Here is a 19,085-nt window from a genome sequence, read left to right as displayed (position 1 = left end):
TTTGTGTATAAATTATTAGGTTTTAAATTAGTGTCAAAGCCTATATGGTTCCATCAAGTATTTCAATTTCATTTTTCACACTCGATAAATTTACAAGTGGGGACCTTCACCGTCATTTCAACAGACAAGTGGGGTCTTTTAAACACACATTTTCTAATTTCATGTATATTTTAATTTTATAGTTTAAATATTGATTATTATCATGAATTTTAGTTAATCGGACCTTTTAAAGGCTTAACACTTAAGTTTTGTGCTGATTTCAGGTTTACAAGTGGGGACCTAAACCGTCTTCAAACCTTATATCTGGGGACATTTGTGTATAAATTATTAGGTTTTAAATTAGTGTCAAAGCCTATATGGTTCAATCAAGTATTTCAATTTCATTTTTCACACTCGATAAATTTACAAGTGGGGACCTTCACCGTCATTTCAACGGACAAGTGGGGCCTTTTAAACACACATTTTCTAATTTCATGTATATTTTAATTTTATAGTTTAAATATTGATTATTTTAATGAAATTTAGGTAATCGGACCTTTTAAAGGCTTAACACTTAAGTTTTGAGCTGATTTCAGGTTTACAAGTGGGGACCTAAACCGTCTTGCAACCTTATATCTGGGGACATTAGTGTATAAATTATTAGGTTTTGAATTAGTGTCAAAGGCTAATGGTTCCATCAAGTATTTCAATTTCATTTTTCACACTCGATAAATTTACAAGTGGGGACCTTCACCGTCATTTCAACAGACAAGTGGGGTCTTTTAAACACACATTTTCTAATTTCATGTATATTTTAATTTTATAGTTTAAATATTGATTATTATAATGAATTTTAGTTAATCGGACCTTTTAAAGGCTTAACACTTAAGTTTTGAGCTGATTTCAGGTTTACAAGTGGGGACCTAAACCGTCTAGCAACCTTATATCTGGGGACATTTGTGTATAAATTATTAGGTTTTAAATTAGTGTCAAAGCCTATATGGTTCAAACAAGTATTTCAATTTCATTTTTCACACTCGATAAATTTACAAGTGGGGACATTCACCGTCATTTCAACCTACAAGTGGGGTCTTTTAAACACACATTTTCTAATTTCATGTATATTTTAATTTTATAGTTTAAATATTGATTATTATAATGAATTTTAGTTAATCGGACCTTTTAAAGGCTTAACACTTAAGTTTTGAGCTGATTTCAGGTTTACAAGTGGGGACCTAAACCGTCTTGCAACCTTATATCTGGGGACATTTGTGTATAAATTATTAGGTTTTGAATTAGTGTCAAAGCCTAATGGTTCCATCAAGTATTTCAATTTCATTTTTCACACTCGATAAATTTACAAGTGGGGACCTTCACACTCATTTCAACAGACAAGTGGGGGTCTTTTAAACACACATTTTCTAATTTCATGTATATTTTAATTTTATAGTTTAAATATTGATTATTATAATGAATTTTAGTTAATCGGACCTTTTAAAGGCTTAACACTTAAGTTTTGTGCTGATTTCAGGTTTACAAGTGGGGACCTAAAGCGTCTTCCAACTTTATATCTGGGGACATTTGTGTATAAATTATTAGGTTTTAAATTAGTGTCAAAGCCTATATGGTTCAATCAAGTATTTCAATTTCATTTTTCACACTCGATAAATTTACAAGTGGGGACCTTCACCGTCATTTCAACAGACAAGTGGGGTCTTTTAAACACACATTTTCTAATTTCATGTATATTTTAATTTTATAGTTTAAATATTGATTATTATAATGAATTTTAGTTAATCGGACCTTTTAAAGGCTTAACACTTAAGTTTTGAGCTGATTTCAGGTTTACAAGTGGGGACCTAAACCGTCTTGCAACCTTATATCTGGGGACATTTGTGTATAAATTATTAGGTTTTGAATTAGTGTCAAAGGCTAATGGTTCCATCAAGTATTTCAATTTCATTTTTCACACTCGATAAATTTACAAGTGGGGACCTTCACCGTCATTTCAACAGACAAGTGGGGTCTTTTAAACACACATTTTCTAATTTCATGTATATTTTAATTTTATAGTTTAAATATTGATTATTATAATGAATTTTAGTTAATCGGACCTTTTAAAGGCTTAGCACTTAAGTTTTGAGCTGATTTCAGGTTTACAAGTGGGGACCTAAACCGTCTTGCAACCTTATATCTGGGGACATTTGTGTATAAATTATTAGGTTTTGAATTAGTGTCAAAGGCTAATGGTTCCATCAAGTATTTCAATTTCATTTTTCACACTCGATAAATTTACAAGTGGGGACCTTCACCGTCATTTCAACAGACAAGTGGGGTCTTTTAAACACACATTTTCTAATTTCATGTATATTTTAATTTTATAGTTTAAATATTGATTATTATAATGAATTTTAGTTAATCGGACCTTTTAAAGGCTTAACACTTAAGTTTTGAGCTGATTTCAGGTTTACAAGTGGGGACCTAAACCGTCTAGCAACCTTATATCTGGGGACATTTGTGTATAAATTATTAGGTTTTGAATTAGTGTCAAAGGCTAATGGTTCCATCAAGTATTTCAATTTCATTTTTCACACTCGATAAATTTACAAGTGGGGACCTTCACCGTCATTTCAACAGACAAGTGGGGTCTTTTAAACACACATTTTCTAATTTCATGTATATTTTAATTTTATAGTTTAAATATTGATTATTATCATGAATTTTAGTTAATCGGACCTTTTAAAGGCTTAACACTTAAGTTTTGTGCTGATTTCAGGTTTACAAGTGGGGACCTAAACCGTCTTCGAACCTTATATCTGGGGACATTTGTGTATAAATTATTAGGTTTTAAATTAGTGTCAAAGCCTATATGGTTCAATCAAGTATTTCAATTTCATTTTTCACACTCGATAAATTTACAAGTGGGGACCTTCACCGTCATTTCAACGGACAAGTGGGGCCTTTTAAACACACATTTTCTAATTTCATGTATATTTTAATTTTATAGTTTAAATATTGATTATTTTAATGAAATTTAGGTAATCGGACCTTTTAAAGGCTTAACACTTAAGTTTTGAGCTGATTTCAGGTTTACAAGTGGGGACCTAAACCGTCTTGCAACCTTATATCTGGGGACATTAGTGTATAAATTATTAGGTTTTGAATTAGTGTCAAAGGCTAATGGTTCCATCAAGTATTTCAATTTCATTTTTCACACTCGATAAATTTACAAGTGGGGACCTTCACCGTCATTTCAACCTACAAGTGGGGTCTTTTAAACACACATTTTCTAATTTCATGTATATTTTTACCTCTCCGTGTGACGTAGTCCAGGAGAGGTTCTGTAACGGCCGTGTCTGTCTGTCTGTCTGTCTGTGTGTGTGTGTGTGTGTGTGCGTCTGTATACGATTGACAAGTGGGGATTCTGACAATCTTTTCACCCACATAGTGGGGACCCGACTTACATGTGGGGACATTTTAAAGTCCTCACATGTAAGTAATTAGATAAATGATATAATTAGACTAATTAGAGCCCAAATTAATTTTTTTAAAAAAGTCCCCACTTGTAAGGTACTTGGTCTTTTCACATTACAAGTGGGGACCATGGAAATTAACACATATCCGAGAGATGTCGCCAGAGGTTTTCACACACCCGGGTACCCAGTTGTACGAAATGAGGACCATATGGTCTCTTCGGCGTACATGTGGGGGCTCAAAAATGGGTTTTCATTACAATAAGCACAGATAGATGTCGCTACTTTAGAAATACAAAATATACATTATTCAGCGATAACAATATAAAATCTTGTATCTCACAGACCGAACGGTGATTTTTTCACAATTTAATTACACTTGACGTACGAAAACTACTTTTCCTAATTCTTTAGGCGTCATTAAATTAACTTCGTTTAAAACATTAACTCGATTTAAAAAACTGTATGTCCCCAGATGTACATTAAAAAGATGGCCAAGTTCCCCACATTTTAAAATGGGACTAACGTTACATATAATGTAAATTTCATCATAATTATCAATATTTTAATTAAAAAAAAGTGAATTAAAATGAATCTTGAAAACATGTATATTAACGACCCCACTTGTCCGTTGAAATGACAGCGAAGGTCCCCACTTGTAAAATTTTCTAGTTTAAAAAAATATCTTCAAATATTTGAAGGAACCGTAAAGATCCTATTTCTAAAATTTCATCATAATAATCTACATTTTAATTACAAAAGTATAATATACATGTATTTAGAAAATGTGTGTATAAAAGACCCCACTTGTCTGTTGAAATGACAGCCAAGGTCCCCACTTGTAAATTTATCGAGTGTGAAAAATTATCTTGAAATACTTGATGTAACCATATAGGCTTTGACACTAATTCAAAATCTAAAAATTTATACACAAATGTCCCCAGATATATGGTAGGAAGACGGTTTAGGTCCCCACTTGTAAACCTGAAATTGGCTCAAAACTTAAAAGTTAAGCTAGAAATAGGACTGATTACATAAATTTCATTCTGATAATCAATATTTTAACTATAAAATTATAATATACATGAAATTTGAAAATGTGTGTTTAAAAGACCCCACTTGTCAGTTGAAATGACAGTGAAGGTCCCCACTTGTAAATGTATCGGGTGTGAAAAATGAAATACTTGATGGAATCATATAGGCTTTGAAACTAATTCAAAATCTCTTAATTTATACACAAATGTCCCCAGATATAAGGTTGGAAGACTGTTTAGGTCCCCACTTGTAAACCTGAAATCAGCTCAAAACTTAAGTGTTAAGCCTTTCAAAGGTCCGATTACCTAAATTTCATTCTGATAATCAATATTTAAACTATAAAATTAAAATATACATGAAATTAGAAAATGTGTGTTTAAAAGACCCCACTTGTCTGTTGAAATGACGGTGAAGGTCCCCACTTGTAAATTTATCGAGTGTGAAAAATGAAATTGAAATACTTGATTGAACCATATAGGCTTAGACACTAATTTAAAACCTAATAATTTATACACAAATGTCCCCAGATATAAGGTTGGAAGACTGTTTAGGTCCCCACTTGTAAACCTGAAATTAGCTCAAAACTTAAGTGTTAAGCTAGAAATAGGACTGATTACTTAAATTTCATTCTGATAATCAATATTTAAACTATAAAATTAAAATATACATGAAATTAGAAAATGTGTGTTTAAAAGACCCCACTTGTCTGTTGAAATGACGGTGAAGGTCCCCACTTGTAAATTTATCGAGTGTGAAAAATGAAATTGAAATACCTGATGGAAATATATAGGCTTTGACACTAATTTAAAACCTAATAATTTATACACAAATGTCCCCAGATATAAGGTTGGAAGACTGTTTAGGTCCCCACTTGTAAACCTGAAATCAGCTCAAAACTTAAGTGTTAAGCCTTTCAAAGGTCCGATTACCTAAATATCATTATAATAATCAATATTTAAACTATAAAATTAAAATATACATGAAATTAGAAAATTTGTGTTTAAAAGACCCCACTTGTCTGTTGAAATGACGGTGAAGGTCCCCACTTGTAAATTTATCGAGTGTGAGAAATGAAATTGAAATACCTGATGGAACCATATAGGCTTCGACACTAGTACAAAATCTAATAATTTATACACAAATGTCCCCAGATATAAGGTTGGAAGACTGTTTAGGTCCCTACTTGTAAACCTGAAATTAACTCAAAACTTAAGTGTTAAGCTAGAAATAGGACTGATTACTTAAATTTCATTCTGATAATCAATATTTAAACAATAAAATTAAAATATACATGAAATTAGAAAATGTGTGTTTAAAAGACCCCACTTGTCTGTTGAAATGACTGTGAAGGTCCCCACTTGTAAATTTATCAAGTGTGAAAAATGAAATTGAAATACTTGATTGAACCATATAGGCTTTGACACTAATTTAAAACCTAATAATTTATACACAAATGTCCCCAGATATAAGGTTGGAAGACTGTTTAGGTCCCCACTTGTAAACCTGAAATCAGCTCAAAACTTAAGTGTTAAGCCTTTCAAAGGTCCGATTACCTAAATATCATTATAATAATCAATATTAAAACTATAAATTTAAATATACCTGAAATTAGAAAATGTGTGTTTAAAAGACCCCACTTGTCTGTTCAAATGACGGTGAAGGTCCCCACTTGTAAATTTATCGAGTGTGAAAAATGAAATTGAAATACCTGATGGAACCATATAGGCTTCGACACTAGTACAAAATCTAATAATTTATACACAAATGTCCCCAGATATAAGGTTGGAAGACTGTTTAGGTCCCCACTTGTAAACCTGAAATTAGCTCAAAACTTAAGTGTTAAGCTAGAAATAGGACTGATTACTTAAATTTCATTCTGATAATCAATATTTAAACTATAAAATTAAAATATACATGAAATTAGAAAATGTGTGTTTAAAAGACCCCACTTGTCTGTTGAAATGACGGTGAAGGTCCCCACTTGTAAATTTATCGAGTGTGAAAAATGAAATTGAAATACTTGATTGAACCATATAGGCTTTGACACTAATTTAAAACCTAATAATTTATACACAAATGTCCCCAGATATAAGGTAGGAAGACGGTTTAGGTCCCCACTTGTAATCCTGAAATTAGCTCAAAACTTGAGTGTTAAGCTAGAAATAGGACTGATTACTTAAATTTCATTCTGATAATCAATATTTTAACTATAAAGTAATAATATACATGAAATTTGAAAATGTGTGTTTAAAAGACCCCACTTGTCAGTTGAAATGACAGTGAAGGTCCCCACTTGTAAATTTATCGAGTGTGAAAAATGAAATACTTGATGGAATCATATAGGCTTTGAAACTAATTCAAAATCTAATAGTTTATACACAAATGTCCCCAGATATAAGGTAGGAAGACGGTTTAGGTCCCCACTTGTAAACCTGAAATTAGCTCAAAACTTAATTGTTAAGCTAGAAATAGGACTGATTACTTAAATTTCATTCTGATAATCAATATTTTAACTATAACAGAAAAAGTTTCTTGTATTAGAGTGAGTTATTAAAGTCTTTGTGAGAGGAGGATTTATTTTGTTGTTTTTTTCCTGTGGATTTATAGATTTATATACTTTGTTCCAGTATTGGTTATCAGCAGTGGCTTTCAGCACAAGCAAAACTAGGTCTCTATGTAACGACGAACAAATATTTTGTTTCATTATACAGAATATCGCGTTTTAAAATCCTAAATATCAGTATTGCTTTCTTCTGTTGGCAGTACGCAAAAACCTACCTCCCATAGAGACCTAGCATTGCTCGAACTGACCACCGAAGCTGGAACAGTGTATATATCGCGTCAGCTGCCGTCGGAGGTAAGGAGTAGAGCGAGGGGTTGGATATTTTGGATAAAATGTAGGGGATTTCGAAATCCAATTTGATTTCTTCGTGTATCGTTTGATTTCGTCGGATTTTGATTCATTTCAAGATTCGATAAATTCCCACGGATTTCGTCGGATTATATTTCCACGGATTTTGAGGTATTTCCTGTGATTTCCTCGTATTTTCAGATTTTTCTGTTGATTTCGTTGGATTCTGAGATTTTTTCTTGGATTTTGTGATTGTTTTAATGAATTTCGCGATGTCTTTACTGATTTTGTGATTTTTTTAATGATTTTTTTATTTTGTTTTTTCTTTACTGATTTTCTGATTTCGTTATTTCGTTACTGATTTCGGATTTTTGTAAAATTTCGAAATCAGCGAAATAAGTTTGATTTCATTCCGGATTTCTGATTTTGTTATTGATTTCTTATTTCTTAAGTTGGATTTCGTGAATGACCGACCCCTCGGAGTCGCCTATCCTATAGCGAGAAAAAAATTTCCTCACGCGTTTATGATTTCACAACAAAACGAGAGGAGAGGAGAATCTCGTCTGGTTGCCATCCATTATGACAGTGCAGAGAATGTAGGGGAGAATTATACACCTTCTGTTTTGTTCTGCCAACTACTGTTGGTTCTTTACATGTACATGAAAGAAACAGATGGAAATCGGGTTCGGGGTAGGAGTGTTGTTCAAAGACTGGTAAAAAGGAGACAGAAGTAGATTACCGTGGCGCGAAAAGTTTATTTTTGAATTTTGCCTCTGATTTCCAGAAATCTTATGGTTGAAATGTATTTATTATTATCTGGGAGAGTTTCTAATTGTGTTTGATAAGGCTAAATATGTTTAAAATTATACTAACGGCTTGTTGAAAATAAAATTTAACATAGAGTTGTAGCTTTAAGTTCATTTACTTCTGACAAGAAAATCTACGTGACGAATTGTAGGCGGATTTATATATAATGATAATGCATGAAAGGGATAAAATAGATCGGATAACAGAGACAGATAGCATCACTTGACGTGGGGCCTTTGGGACTTGGGCTAAATATATTTTTAAAAGTGGACAAGAAAATTTCACTCTTCGTTTCTCTTTGGGTACATTATGGGTTACTATACCGAAGGTTTACGAATAACTAAAAACGTGGACGTGGTCATGTGGTACACTGCAGGCTTGTGTTATGTGACTTAAGAGTCGCGTACAAGTGTCTTCATCGTTATCGGCGTTAACCTCTGTTGAAAAGGAGAATTAATTGTTGCAACTAATTGGAAGAATAGGAACTTGGCAATTCGGGCTTAACTCCGCCCCCAGCGCCATTATGGTATGTTTTTTAACAGAATGAAAGCTATATAAGCCCCTCCTCCTGGTAGGTTTTTTAGCACTACTGAAGGTAGACTGACGTTGCATGATGTAGTACTGCCAAGTCCCTATTATGGGTTTGATATAGCTTCTGGAAGGCTTCTGGTTTGTTCGCATTTATTTTGCAATTCCTTCACAACATGTGAATTTTGGACTAATTACACAAATTTAAAATAATCCTAATTAAAGTGTCGTTTAAATGGAAACTGGTTCCAAGCGTAATTTGAATTACCGCAGACATTTGTGAGATATCAAGGTTAGATTAATTACTTTTAGATGAAAACAGTGGGGAAGTTATTTTTTCTCGGTTATGACAGCTAATCCACCTTAATCCCAATCGTCTTAAGTTGGGGCTATCTCGGGATTCTTGGAGGGGATTAACTGGAAGAAAATTGAGAAATTCGTCTGTGGTATGTTACAGTAGCAGCCGACAGACGAATTTCTTCCCGTGCCTCTCCTCCACGAATCACAAGATAAGCCTATTTTCTGGCGATAGGGAATAAGGTGGATCACAAGTTAATAAGTTATTTTCCGTAAGTATGAAACTTATGCTAGAGACTTACTGAGAGCTATCGAGATGGACCCTAGAATTGAGTACACTCGGTTTTCCAGTCCATCTTTCTATTTAGTCTGTGTTAAGCCTTTGTCAACGTCACTTCAACACAAGCTCTCAGTAACCAGTGACAAACTTATGGAACATATCTTATGACCTTATGGTGGATTGAAAATATTAATTAGTAATAATTCGTATTCATAATAAATTAGGAAAATTGAAGCGTTTAAATAGTTTTTAAAGCCATAATTAATTACTTGAGACTCAATCGCAATCAGTGCCTACAGATGGAAAGTTCAAACAGAGATCTTCGAACGGTATGAGTCGTAGGATTTAAAAGTATTGTAATAAATGCCGGCGCGATTTATCTATTATGAATAATTGAGGATCCTACCTTTATTTTCTACTATATTTTCACTCTGGAAAATCTAGATGTATGAATAGACAAAAAGGGTAGAAACACTTTGTTTCAATCGTATTTAGAAACTGTGGGTTAAATATTTAATAGGCTTCTTTTTAAGTAATTGTTCAAATTACAAGGGAGGTAAATTAAAGGAACTAAGGCAATTTTAAAGCAAAATATTTAGTGGTTACAAATAATTTTCTTTTCAAGCCATTTTTTATTTTGAAATGTCGATAAATTTGGGAATGAAAACACCGTTGTAAAGAAATTTGTTATAAATAAGTAAAACAACGTTAATAAAATACAATGCCAAACCAATTCTTCTCGAAATTTTTTGCAATATTATTCGCATTTAGCTTCTTTAAAATCTCTAGTCTTAAATTGATATGTTCTAGCATCACAGAATTAATTAAGGTTTCTCTTATTAGCCTGTAATAATGAAAAGCTTCAATAGTAGGAAGATTTTTAGAATAATCGCGCTAGTGAAAATTGTTTGTATCTTTCAAAATCTCAAAAAAACATGAATACCTTTAATATGTTAATTTCTTGCTGAGCTGTGCTAATTAACTGGCAACTAAATAATTATAAATAGCAATTAGAAAAATGGTTTTCAACTAATTAATTAGCAATTAGACATAAAATAGTTAAATTCAATGATAAATTAGTCATCTATTTTTCAAGTAATAAATTACAATTTCAAATTTCTAATTATTTACCTGTATAATTAAGGTCAAAAAAACTGCAAGTAACAAATAACGCCTTAAAAGTGCCCATAGACTTCCTATTCCGCCTTTGGTAATGCATTTAATGTTTTCGATAAAGGGGTATGGAAGCCTAAAATGTATTATTCTCGAGAAGTGAGCCAAGCTTCGAAACTTCCGTCATGCTAAATTTTGTTTCATTTCAGAATTTTTCTTGCCACTGCTCCTAAATCGGACTCCGGATTTGTAAATCTATGGGCACTAGCCGGTCCACTACTATTAATTCAAGAAGGGAAAATCATGGAAACATCGAAATATGGGAGTTACGATTCACGAAAGAGTCATAGACTTCACTGTGAGAGAAAGAAAGGAAACATTGGACGGGATAACAATTTAGTTCCCCCCTCACTACTGGTAGTGGGATGCATTCTCTCTCGTGTAGATAAAACTCGATTTTTTAACTTAAAATCGTCGAAAGAGATTAATTGAAAATCCAATCGGCTAATTAGCCAAAACAAAACCCAATTAATTTTTCAATAGATAAATTTCTTTCCGATGCATACTAATTTATTATAATTATTTCCAAATTATCTATTTTCATTTTCAAGTAGTGAAAATGCCAATTAGTTTTAATTTTAATGAGCTAACTAATTAATAAGCACAGCTCGGATTTCTTGTATCTCTTTCCCCCGAGTAAAATCTATGTTTAGCAACTATACTCAGAGTTTGAGCGGTATCTCAAGAATTCTCGGTTTGGAATTCAGCAAAATATTTTAGATATTAAATTAACTAACGTTTCATCATTTTTTTTGACTTGGGGCAAAAACTGACCTTAACTCGGACATACTTTTTTCTCTTAATTGCCCTGATATTTCGGTGCTTCAGGATAGTGTTAATGAGGGTCCACTAATTTTTTCTCCCCTAAATGGAAAATTGACTTTCTTAAAAGCAACACCGCAACCTAAAACAACGCCATTATTAAAACATTTTACTGGAAACTATTTGAACTGAGGATGGATCACCTGTAACTGAAGCTGATTTACCTTATTTTTAACAGTTTAAAGAACATAATAATTACATTCATAATCTTTATCCTTTAATTATAGCATATACTTAAGACTTTGCTCTCTCCGTTGCTTTAAATGAAGATTGAAAACTATAGCATTTCCACTTCAAATATTCTTCATATTTAATTTAAATTTCCTCAAATTTGACGAACTAGACCCTTATTTTACTTACCAAAATGTTTTAAAGGTTCAAATAAGTATTCTTTTATGTTCAACATACCAAATAATGCTTATATTCAAGTAGTTATATTTGTCTGTTTAAATGAATCAAACAATTTTATTTCTACCTAAAGAAAACCAATACCTTAACATCAGATTGCACTTTATTACCACCGATGAATTATTAATTTTATATATATTTAACTGTGATAACTATAACCAACTGTATTTTTATATATATATATATATATGCATTTATTACTCTTATATACAATTACTGTGAAAATTATAACCATTTGTAGTACAAGGCGGTAAACTCTGACTTTATGTAGCAAACAACAAATAAATAAAACATATGAATAATTCTTGGTGGCGTTAAAGAATAACTTTAACGGTTGCATATGTCAAGCTTAAGATTCAATGCTAATATCTGCAGGCAGTCTTGGATTTGCATGTTTTGCCAAGATTGTTTTTTTCCAAGAGCTTTCCATATTACATAAACTGATTATCTTCAGGAATCTGAAAGATTTCAACGATATTTTCGAAGCCTTCTCGTAGATTATTTTTTACATCGATAACTGACAAGCGTAATAAATCTTATTCCTACTAAATTAAGGAAAATTGTAATCATTATTTTAATTTTATATTTTAAATATTGATTATTATAATGAAATTTAGGTAATCGGACCTTTTAAAGGCTTAACACTTAAGTTTTGAGCTGATTTCAGGTTTACAAGTGGGGACCTAAACAGTCTTCCAACCTTATATCTGGGGACATTTGTGTATAAATTATTAGGTTTTAAATTAGTGTCAAAGCCTATATGGTTCAATCAAGTATTTCAATTTCATTTTTCACACTCGATAAATTTACAAGTGGGGACCTTCACCGTCATTTCAACAGACAAGTGGGGTCTTTTAAACACACATTTTCTAATTTCATGTATATTTTAATTTTATAGTTTAAATATTGATTATCAGAATGAAATTTAGGTAATCGGACCTTTTTAAGGCTTAACACTTAAGTTTTGAGCTGATTTCAGGTTTACAAGTGGGGACCTAAACAGTCTTCCAACCTTATATCTGGGGACATTTGTGTATAAATTATTAGGTTTTAAATTAGTGTCAAAGCCTATATATTTCCATCAGGTATTTCAATTTCATTTTTCACACTCGATAAATTTACAAGTGGGGACCTTCACCGTCATTTCAACAGACAAGTGGGGTCTTTTAAACACACATTTTCTAATTTCATGTATATTTTAATTTTATAGTTTAAATATTGATTATCAGAATGAAATTTAAGTAATCAGTCCTATTTCTAGCTTAACACTTAAGTTTTGAGCTAATTTCAGGTTTACAAGTGGGGACCTAAACAGTCTTCCAACCTTATATCTGGGGACATTTGTGTATAAATTATTAGATTTTGTACTAGTGTCGAAGCCTATATGGTTCCATCAGGTATTTCAATTTCATTTTTCACACTCGATAAATTTACAAGTGGGGACCTTCACCGTCATTTCAACAGACAAGTGGGGTCTTTTAAACACACATTTTCTAATTTCATGTATATTTTAATTTTATATTTTAAATATTGATTATTATAATGAAATTTAGGTAATCGGACCTTTTAAAGGCTTAACACTTAAGTTTTGAGCTGATTTCAGGTTTACAAGTGGGGACCTAAACAGTCTTCCAACCTTATATCTGGGGACATTTGTGTATAAATTATTAGGTTTTAAATTATTGTCAAAGCCTATATGGTTCAATCAAGTATTTCAATTTCATTTTTCACACTCGATAAATTTACAAGTGGGGACCTTCACCGTCATTTCAACAGACAAGTGGAGTCTTTTAAACACACATTTTCTAATTTCATGTATATTTTAATTTTATAGTTTAAATATTGATTATCAGAATGAAATTTAGGTAATCGGACCTTTTAAAGTCTTAACACTTAAGATTTGAGATGATTTCAGGTTTACAAGTGGGGACCTAAACCGTCTTCCAAACTTATATCTGGGGACATTTGTATATAAATTATTATGTTTTAAATTAGTGTCAAAGCCTATATATTTCCATCAGGTATTTCAATTTCATTTTTCACACTCGATAAATTTACAAGTGGGGACCTTCACAGTCATTTCAACAGACAAGTGGGGTCTTTTAAACACACATTTTCTAATTTCATGTATATTTTAATTTTATAGTTTAAATATTGATTATCAGAATGAAATTTAAGTAATCAGTCCTATTTCTAGCTTAACACTTAAGTTTTGAGCTAATTTCAGGTTTACAAGTGGGGACCTAAACAGTCTTCCAACCTTATATCTGGGGACATTTGTGTATAAATTATTAGATTTTGTACTAGTGTCGAAGCCTATATGGTTCCATCAGGTATTTCAATTTCATTTTTCACACTCGATAAATTTACAAGTGGGGACCTTCACCGTCATTTCAACAGACAAGTGGGGTCTTTTAAACACACATTTTCTAATTTCATGTATATTTTAATTTTATATTTTAAATATTGATTATTATAATGAAATTTAGGTAATCGGACCTTTTAAAGGCTTAACACTTAAGTTTTGAGCTGATTTCAGGTTTACAAGTGGGGACCTAAACAGTCTTCCAACCTTATATCTGGGGACATTTGTGTATAAATTATTAGGTTTTAAATTAGTGTCAAAGCCTATATGGTTCAATCAAGTATTTCAATTTCATTTTTCACACTCGATAAATTTACAAGTGGGGACCTTCACCGTCATTTCAACAGACAAGTGGGGTCTTTTAAACACACATTTTCTAATTTCATGTATATTTTAATTTTATAGTTTAAATATTGATTATCAGAATGAAATTTGGCTCTCGAAGTTGGAGACGCAAGCTGGATGGCGCGCTTAATTTCCCCCCTTGCTTTGCTGCTCAGCCTTACCTTTCGCTTGCGCGACCGCCAGCTTGGGTCCTCAACAGTGCGTTGTATCACACCTCCTCGGTGGTGAGAGCTGGGCAACCACTGCGTTTTGTGGGCTGAGCTGATACGCGCCCTTCCCAAGCCAAGGTGTGCAGGTATCGTGCTGAGGGCTGTGTGGTACCGGGGAAGTTAATCTACGGTATCTCGAACGATCCCCTCGGGGCACCAGGCGAAACCCCGTTGTAACTAGCCTTCCACCCGGGTTGAGGACTACCGGGTGGCGACCTTTTATTTGCCTCATTACTCGTGGGATCTCTATGGATTCTTTAAAAACAAAAACCAAAACAAAACCTGGGCATGGAGCCGGTTCTACCGGTACCCAGCCTTCTCTCAGGGAAGGAGGCAACTCCCAACCTGCTTCTGGGCGAGATGCTGCCTCTGGCAGCAGCCACCCGCAATCGGCGGAAGGCCAAAAGTCGCCTCCTGCTCCTCAATCGGGTTCCACCAGGTTGAGTGAAGCAAATAGGAGGCGCAGGGCCAACCGCCGAAGAAAACAACCCCAAAAAGGTGGCCAGAACTCTGCACTGGGTGCAGGAGATACGGGCCGAGATGTGACTCCTGTACCTTCGGGTGCTGGGAGAAACGTCCCGGGTACGGACTCTACGCCTGGTGCAAGAGAAGCTACCACCCTTTCTGGCAAGAGAGCTAGGACAGAGGACCCTGATCCCTCGCCTAGCTTACAAGCTGCGGCGTCAAAGAAGACCAAGTCTTACTGCGACGTCGCCAGTATTGTCAAGATGGCCATCGTTAAAGATGGCTATCCGACTAATGCGGTCACGGAGGAGGACGTCGTTCCTATCCAGGCCGCTATACTTGACGCATTGGACGCTGAGCTTTCTTCGGGAAGCTCGCTGCCACGTCCTCTCAATTTCCACATCATGGCTGGGGCCATGATCTATTCATGTGGGGATTCTGCGACCAGTGAATGGCTCGTGAAGGTGCTACACCATAATGAGCGTGCCATAGGGGGAACACGGCTTTCAGTGATGAAGGCCAGTGAACTCCCGAAGCCGTTCAAGGTGTCCTTCCGGACCAAGGACCGTCGCACCACTGATCCGGCGGCTCTTCTCCGGCGATTGAAGGCCTACAATGGAAGGTTTCTGACCGACTGTTGGCGGTGCCTGAAGTCGTTCGATGAGAAGAGCACCAGACGCTGGATCTTCCTAATTGATGGCTCCTCCATGGAGGCCATCAAGGAAGCCGGCTTCGAGGGTCTTACTGGTGTAGATGTCGGGACATTTAAAGTCCTGAATGCGCCAAAGGACCCTCTCCAGAATGCCTCTGAGGCTTCTGAAGAAGAGGGTAATACTGCAGCCAGCGTGAGTGGGGAGCTGGCAGCAAATATTGCTAGTATTAATTTAGAGCCATCCCTTCCAGATAGCTCAGACATTGACCTCGGGACAGAGTCCGACTTCTTGAAGGACTCTGATACCGAGAGGACCTGCGCTCCTGTTACTGGGATGGAGCTGGGGGCCGAGGGTGCTGCTGGTGGTGGCGAAGGAGATACCGGTCCTGGATCGGGACTCCACGCTACCGCCAAGCGGTAGCCGGGGCCGCCTCTCTCCCTAAGTCATGAGCATCAAGGTGATCCAGATCAACCTGCATCACTGCAAAGCAGCCTCGGCAGTTCTCTGCCGGAGGTTTGCCTTAGAGGGCCTGGATGTGGCCCTCATTCAGGAACCTTGGATTCATAATGGCAAAATCCTTGGTTTAAAGAATGCAGGTAATATCTCTTATGACTTTACCTCACCCAACCCCAGGGCGTGTGTTCTGACCAGGAAGGGTCTTGACATCCTTCCGCTTCCGAACTACCTCACTAGGGATACTGCTGTGATTAAGGTAATGCCCTCCTCTTCTGGAGAGGCAACTGGCCTTATCATGGCGTCTGCTTACTTTCCCCATGATGCCACTGGCTCCCCTCCACCACAGGAGGTTGTCACTCTTGTCGACCGCTGTGAGAGGCAGGGGGACAGGCTCATTCTGGGTTGCGATGCCAATGCCCACCATGTCACGTGGGGCAGTAGTGACTGCAACAGACGTGGTGATGAACTGCTAGAATATCTGGTCGGTACGAACCTGCATATTCTCAACAGGCACAATGAGCCAACCTTCGTTACTTCTAACAGAAAGGAGGTCATTGATGTCACCCTGGCCACAGGCAATATCAGTCTGTCGGTTTCTAACTGGCATGTGTCTAATGAACCGTCTCTTTCGGATCATAGGCACATCTGCTTCTCGGTCGCGGTCAAGTCAACTTCGGTTAAGACGGAACTGCGTAATCCCCGTCGGACCGACTGGTCCGGCTACAGGGAGGAACTTTGCATCCTACTCAGAGGTAATGCTCCAAAGCTTTCCTCGGTGCTGGAATTTGATTTGGCAGTTGATCTCATGCAACAAGCCATTATCAATTCCTACCACCACAACTGTCCGGCGAAGCCTGCCAGCCGGCCGAGGCTCGTTCCTTGGTGGAATACGGAACTTGGCAAGCTTCGCAAGCTCACTCGTAAACTCTTTAATAGGGCTAGGAGGACTGGGGACTGGACTATTTATAGACAGACCCTTAACAAGTATAATAAAGCCATCCGGGAGGCCAAAAGGAACTCCTGGAGGGACTTCTGCGGTAGCATCTCTGATGCCCCCGCTACTGCCAAGATCATGAGGATCCTGGCTCACGATAACACTCACCAGCTCAGCACCATTAAGGTGGCAGAAGGTGAGTTTACCAAGTCAGGGACTGACACCCTTAAGCATATGCTTAAGGTACACTTTCCGGACTCCGAGGCTTTTGACCCCACAAGCACCGACACTCCCCCCGTGCACTTTCGAAGAGCACACAGGGCGGACTGGGGCATCGCCAATAAGATAGTTACATACTCTAGACTTAAGTGGGCTGTAAATTCGTTTCAGCCCTACAAGTCCCCTGGCCCAGATGGCGTCTTTCCCGCCCTCCTTCAGGAAGGCATAGACGCCATTGGCCCCTATCTGTGCAGGATATTTAGAGCCTGCATTGCTCTGGCGCATATTCCAGATATCTGGAAGCGCTCGAAGGTTATCTTTATTCCCAAACCTGGGAAGACGAGCTATCTTGAGGCTAAGGCATTTAGACCTATCTGTCTTACCTCTTTCTTCCTAAAGACTTTAGAGAAATTGGTGGACAGGTATTTGCGGGATGGTGTTCTTTCCCACACACCCCTGTCCACTTTTCAGTTTGCCTATCAGAAAGGCAAATCTACAGAGACGGCGCTCCATGGCATCTTGAACTGCCTTGACAGGGCCATCGAGTTCAAGGAGATGTCTTTGGCCATCTTCCTTGATATTGAGGGGGCCTTTGATAGGGTCTCTAGTGAAGTTATCCTTCGCGCTGCGGAGCGGTTTGGTATTGACGACACTTTGTGTCGTTGGATAAAATCCATGCTCACGTACCGTAGGGTGACGGCGTCTCTTCTCGGGGAATCCTTGGAGATCTCCACCGACCGTGGCTGTCCTCAGGGAGGGGTTCTTTCCCCTCTTCTTTGGTGCCTGGTGGTGGATGAGCTGCTGGGCCGACTCGGGGAGGGGGGGTGTCACTGCTTTGGCTATGCGGATGACATCGCAGTGATTGTTACAGGGAGGTTCCCTGCAACTATCGCTGCACTGATGAAATCTGTCTTACATGATGTTGAGGAATGGTGTAGGGAAGTTAACCTCACCGTCAATCCCAATAAGACTGTCCTTATACCGTTTACCCGGAAAAGGACTAATGACCTCTTCAATGATATTTCCTTCTTTGGACAGGTTTTAAAGAAGTCCTCCGAGGTCAAGTACCTTGGCGTGACCCTTGATGCCAAGCTTACTTGGAAATCCCATCTTGATCTGAGCATCAAGAAAGCCAAAATTCTATTTTGGCGTTTAAGGAGTTCAGTCAGCAAGTCCTGGGGTTTAAGCCCTAGCGCTGTAAACTGGATTTATACTAGGATCATCAGGCCAGTGGTCTCCTATGGAGCCCTTGTCTGGTGGCCCAGGGTTCGCCTTAAGACAGCCCAAGATGAACTACGCAAGCTTCAAAGGCTGGCGTGCATCGGTATCACGGGGTCCATGAGGACAGCCCCCACAGCCTCTCTGGAAATCCTTCTCAATATGCTTCCCCTTCACCTCTTTATTGAGGAAGAAGCTATTATGGGAGCCTGTAGGCTCAACAACCTCGGCTGGTGGAAGCCCAAGCACTGGGACTTCAGTCACACCAAGCTTTTCAGTGAGTACAGCAGTACTGAGCCATCACTTGTGATGGTCTCAGATAAGTCTGTTATATCACACCACTTCGACAAGCCCTTCAGCGTGCACTTTCCCAGTCGCGCTGTTTGGGAGACCACCCCAGTCCTTGGAACTGGGGGGGAGTCCGTCTGGTTCACGGACGGCTCTAAAACGGACTCTGGAGTTGGTGCCGGGGTCTACTGCTTGACCAAGAAGTTTGGTTTTTACGAGAGCCTTGGCAACTTTGCCAGCGTTTTTCAGGCGGAAATCATGGCCATTTGTTTATGTGTGG

At 36.9% G+C, this 19,085-nt stretch overlaps 1 protein-coding gene across 1 annotated transcript; it reads left to right on the top strand.

Moving 5' to 3' along the window:
* Positions 1–14,461: 14,461 nt before the first annotated feature.
* LOC149630976 (uncharacterized) lies at positions 14,462–16,079 on the top strand. The gene is made up of 2 exons (XM_089851171.1): positions 14,462–15,882; positions 15,941–16,079. Exons 1-2 carry the CDS (start codon positions 14,821–14,823, stop codon positions 15,980–15,982), a joined length of 1,104 nt encoding a protein of 367 aa, XP_089707297.1. The 5' UTR covers positions 14,462–14,820; the 3' UTR covers positions 15,983–16,079.
* The last annotated feature ends 3,006 nt before the right edge of the window (positions 16,080–19,085 follow it).

Source organism: Phalangium opilio, unplaced genomic scaffold, assembly GCF_054372755.1.
Source record: "Phalangium opilio isolate 3A_F unplaced genomic scaffold, DU_Popi_V2 ptg000101l_1, whole genome shotgun sequence".
NCBI classification, from domain to species: domain Eukaryota; kingdom Metazoa; phylum Arthropoda; class Arachnida; order Opiliones; family Phalangiidae; genus Phalangium; species Phalangium opilio.
Note: the sequence above shows the minus strand (reverse complement) of the source record. Positions and strands in the feature narration are given on the sequence as shown.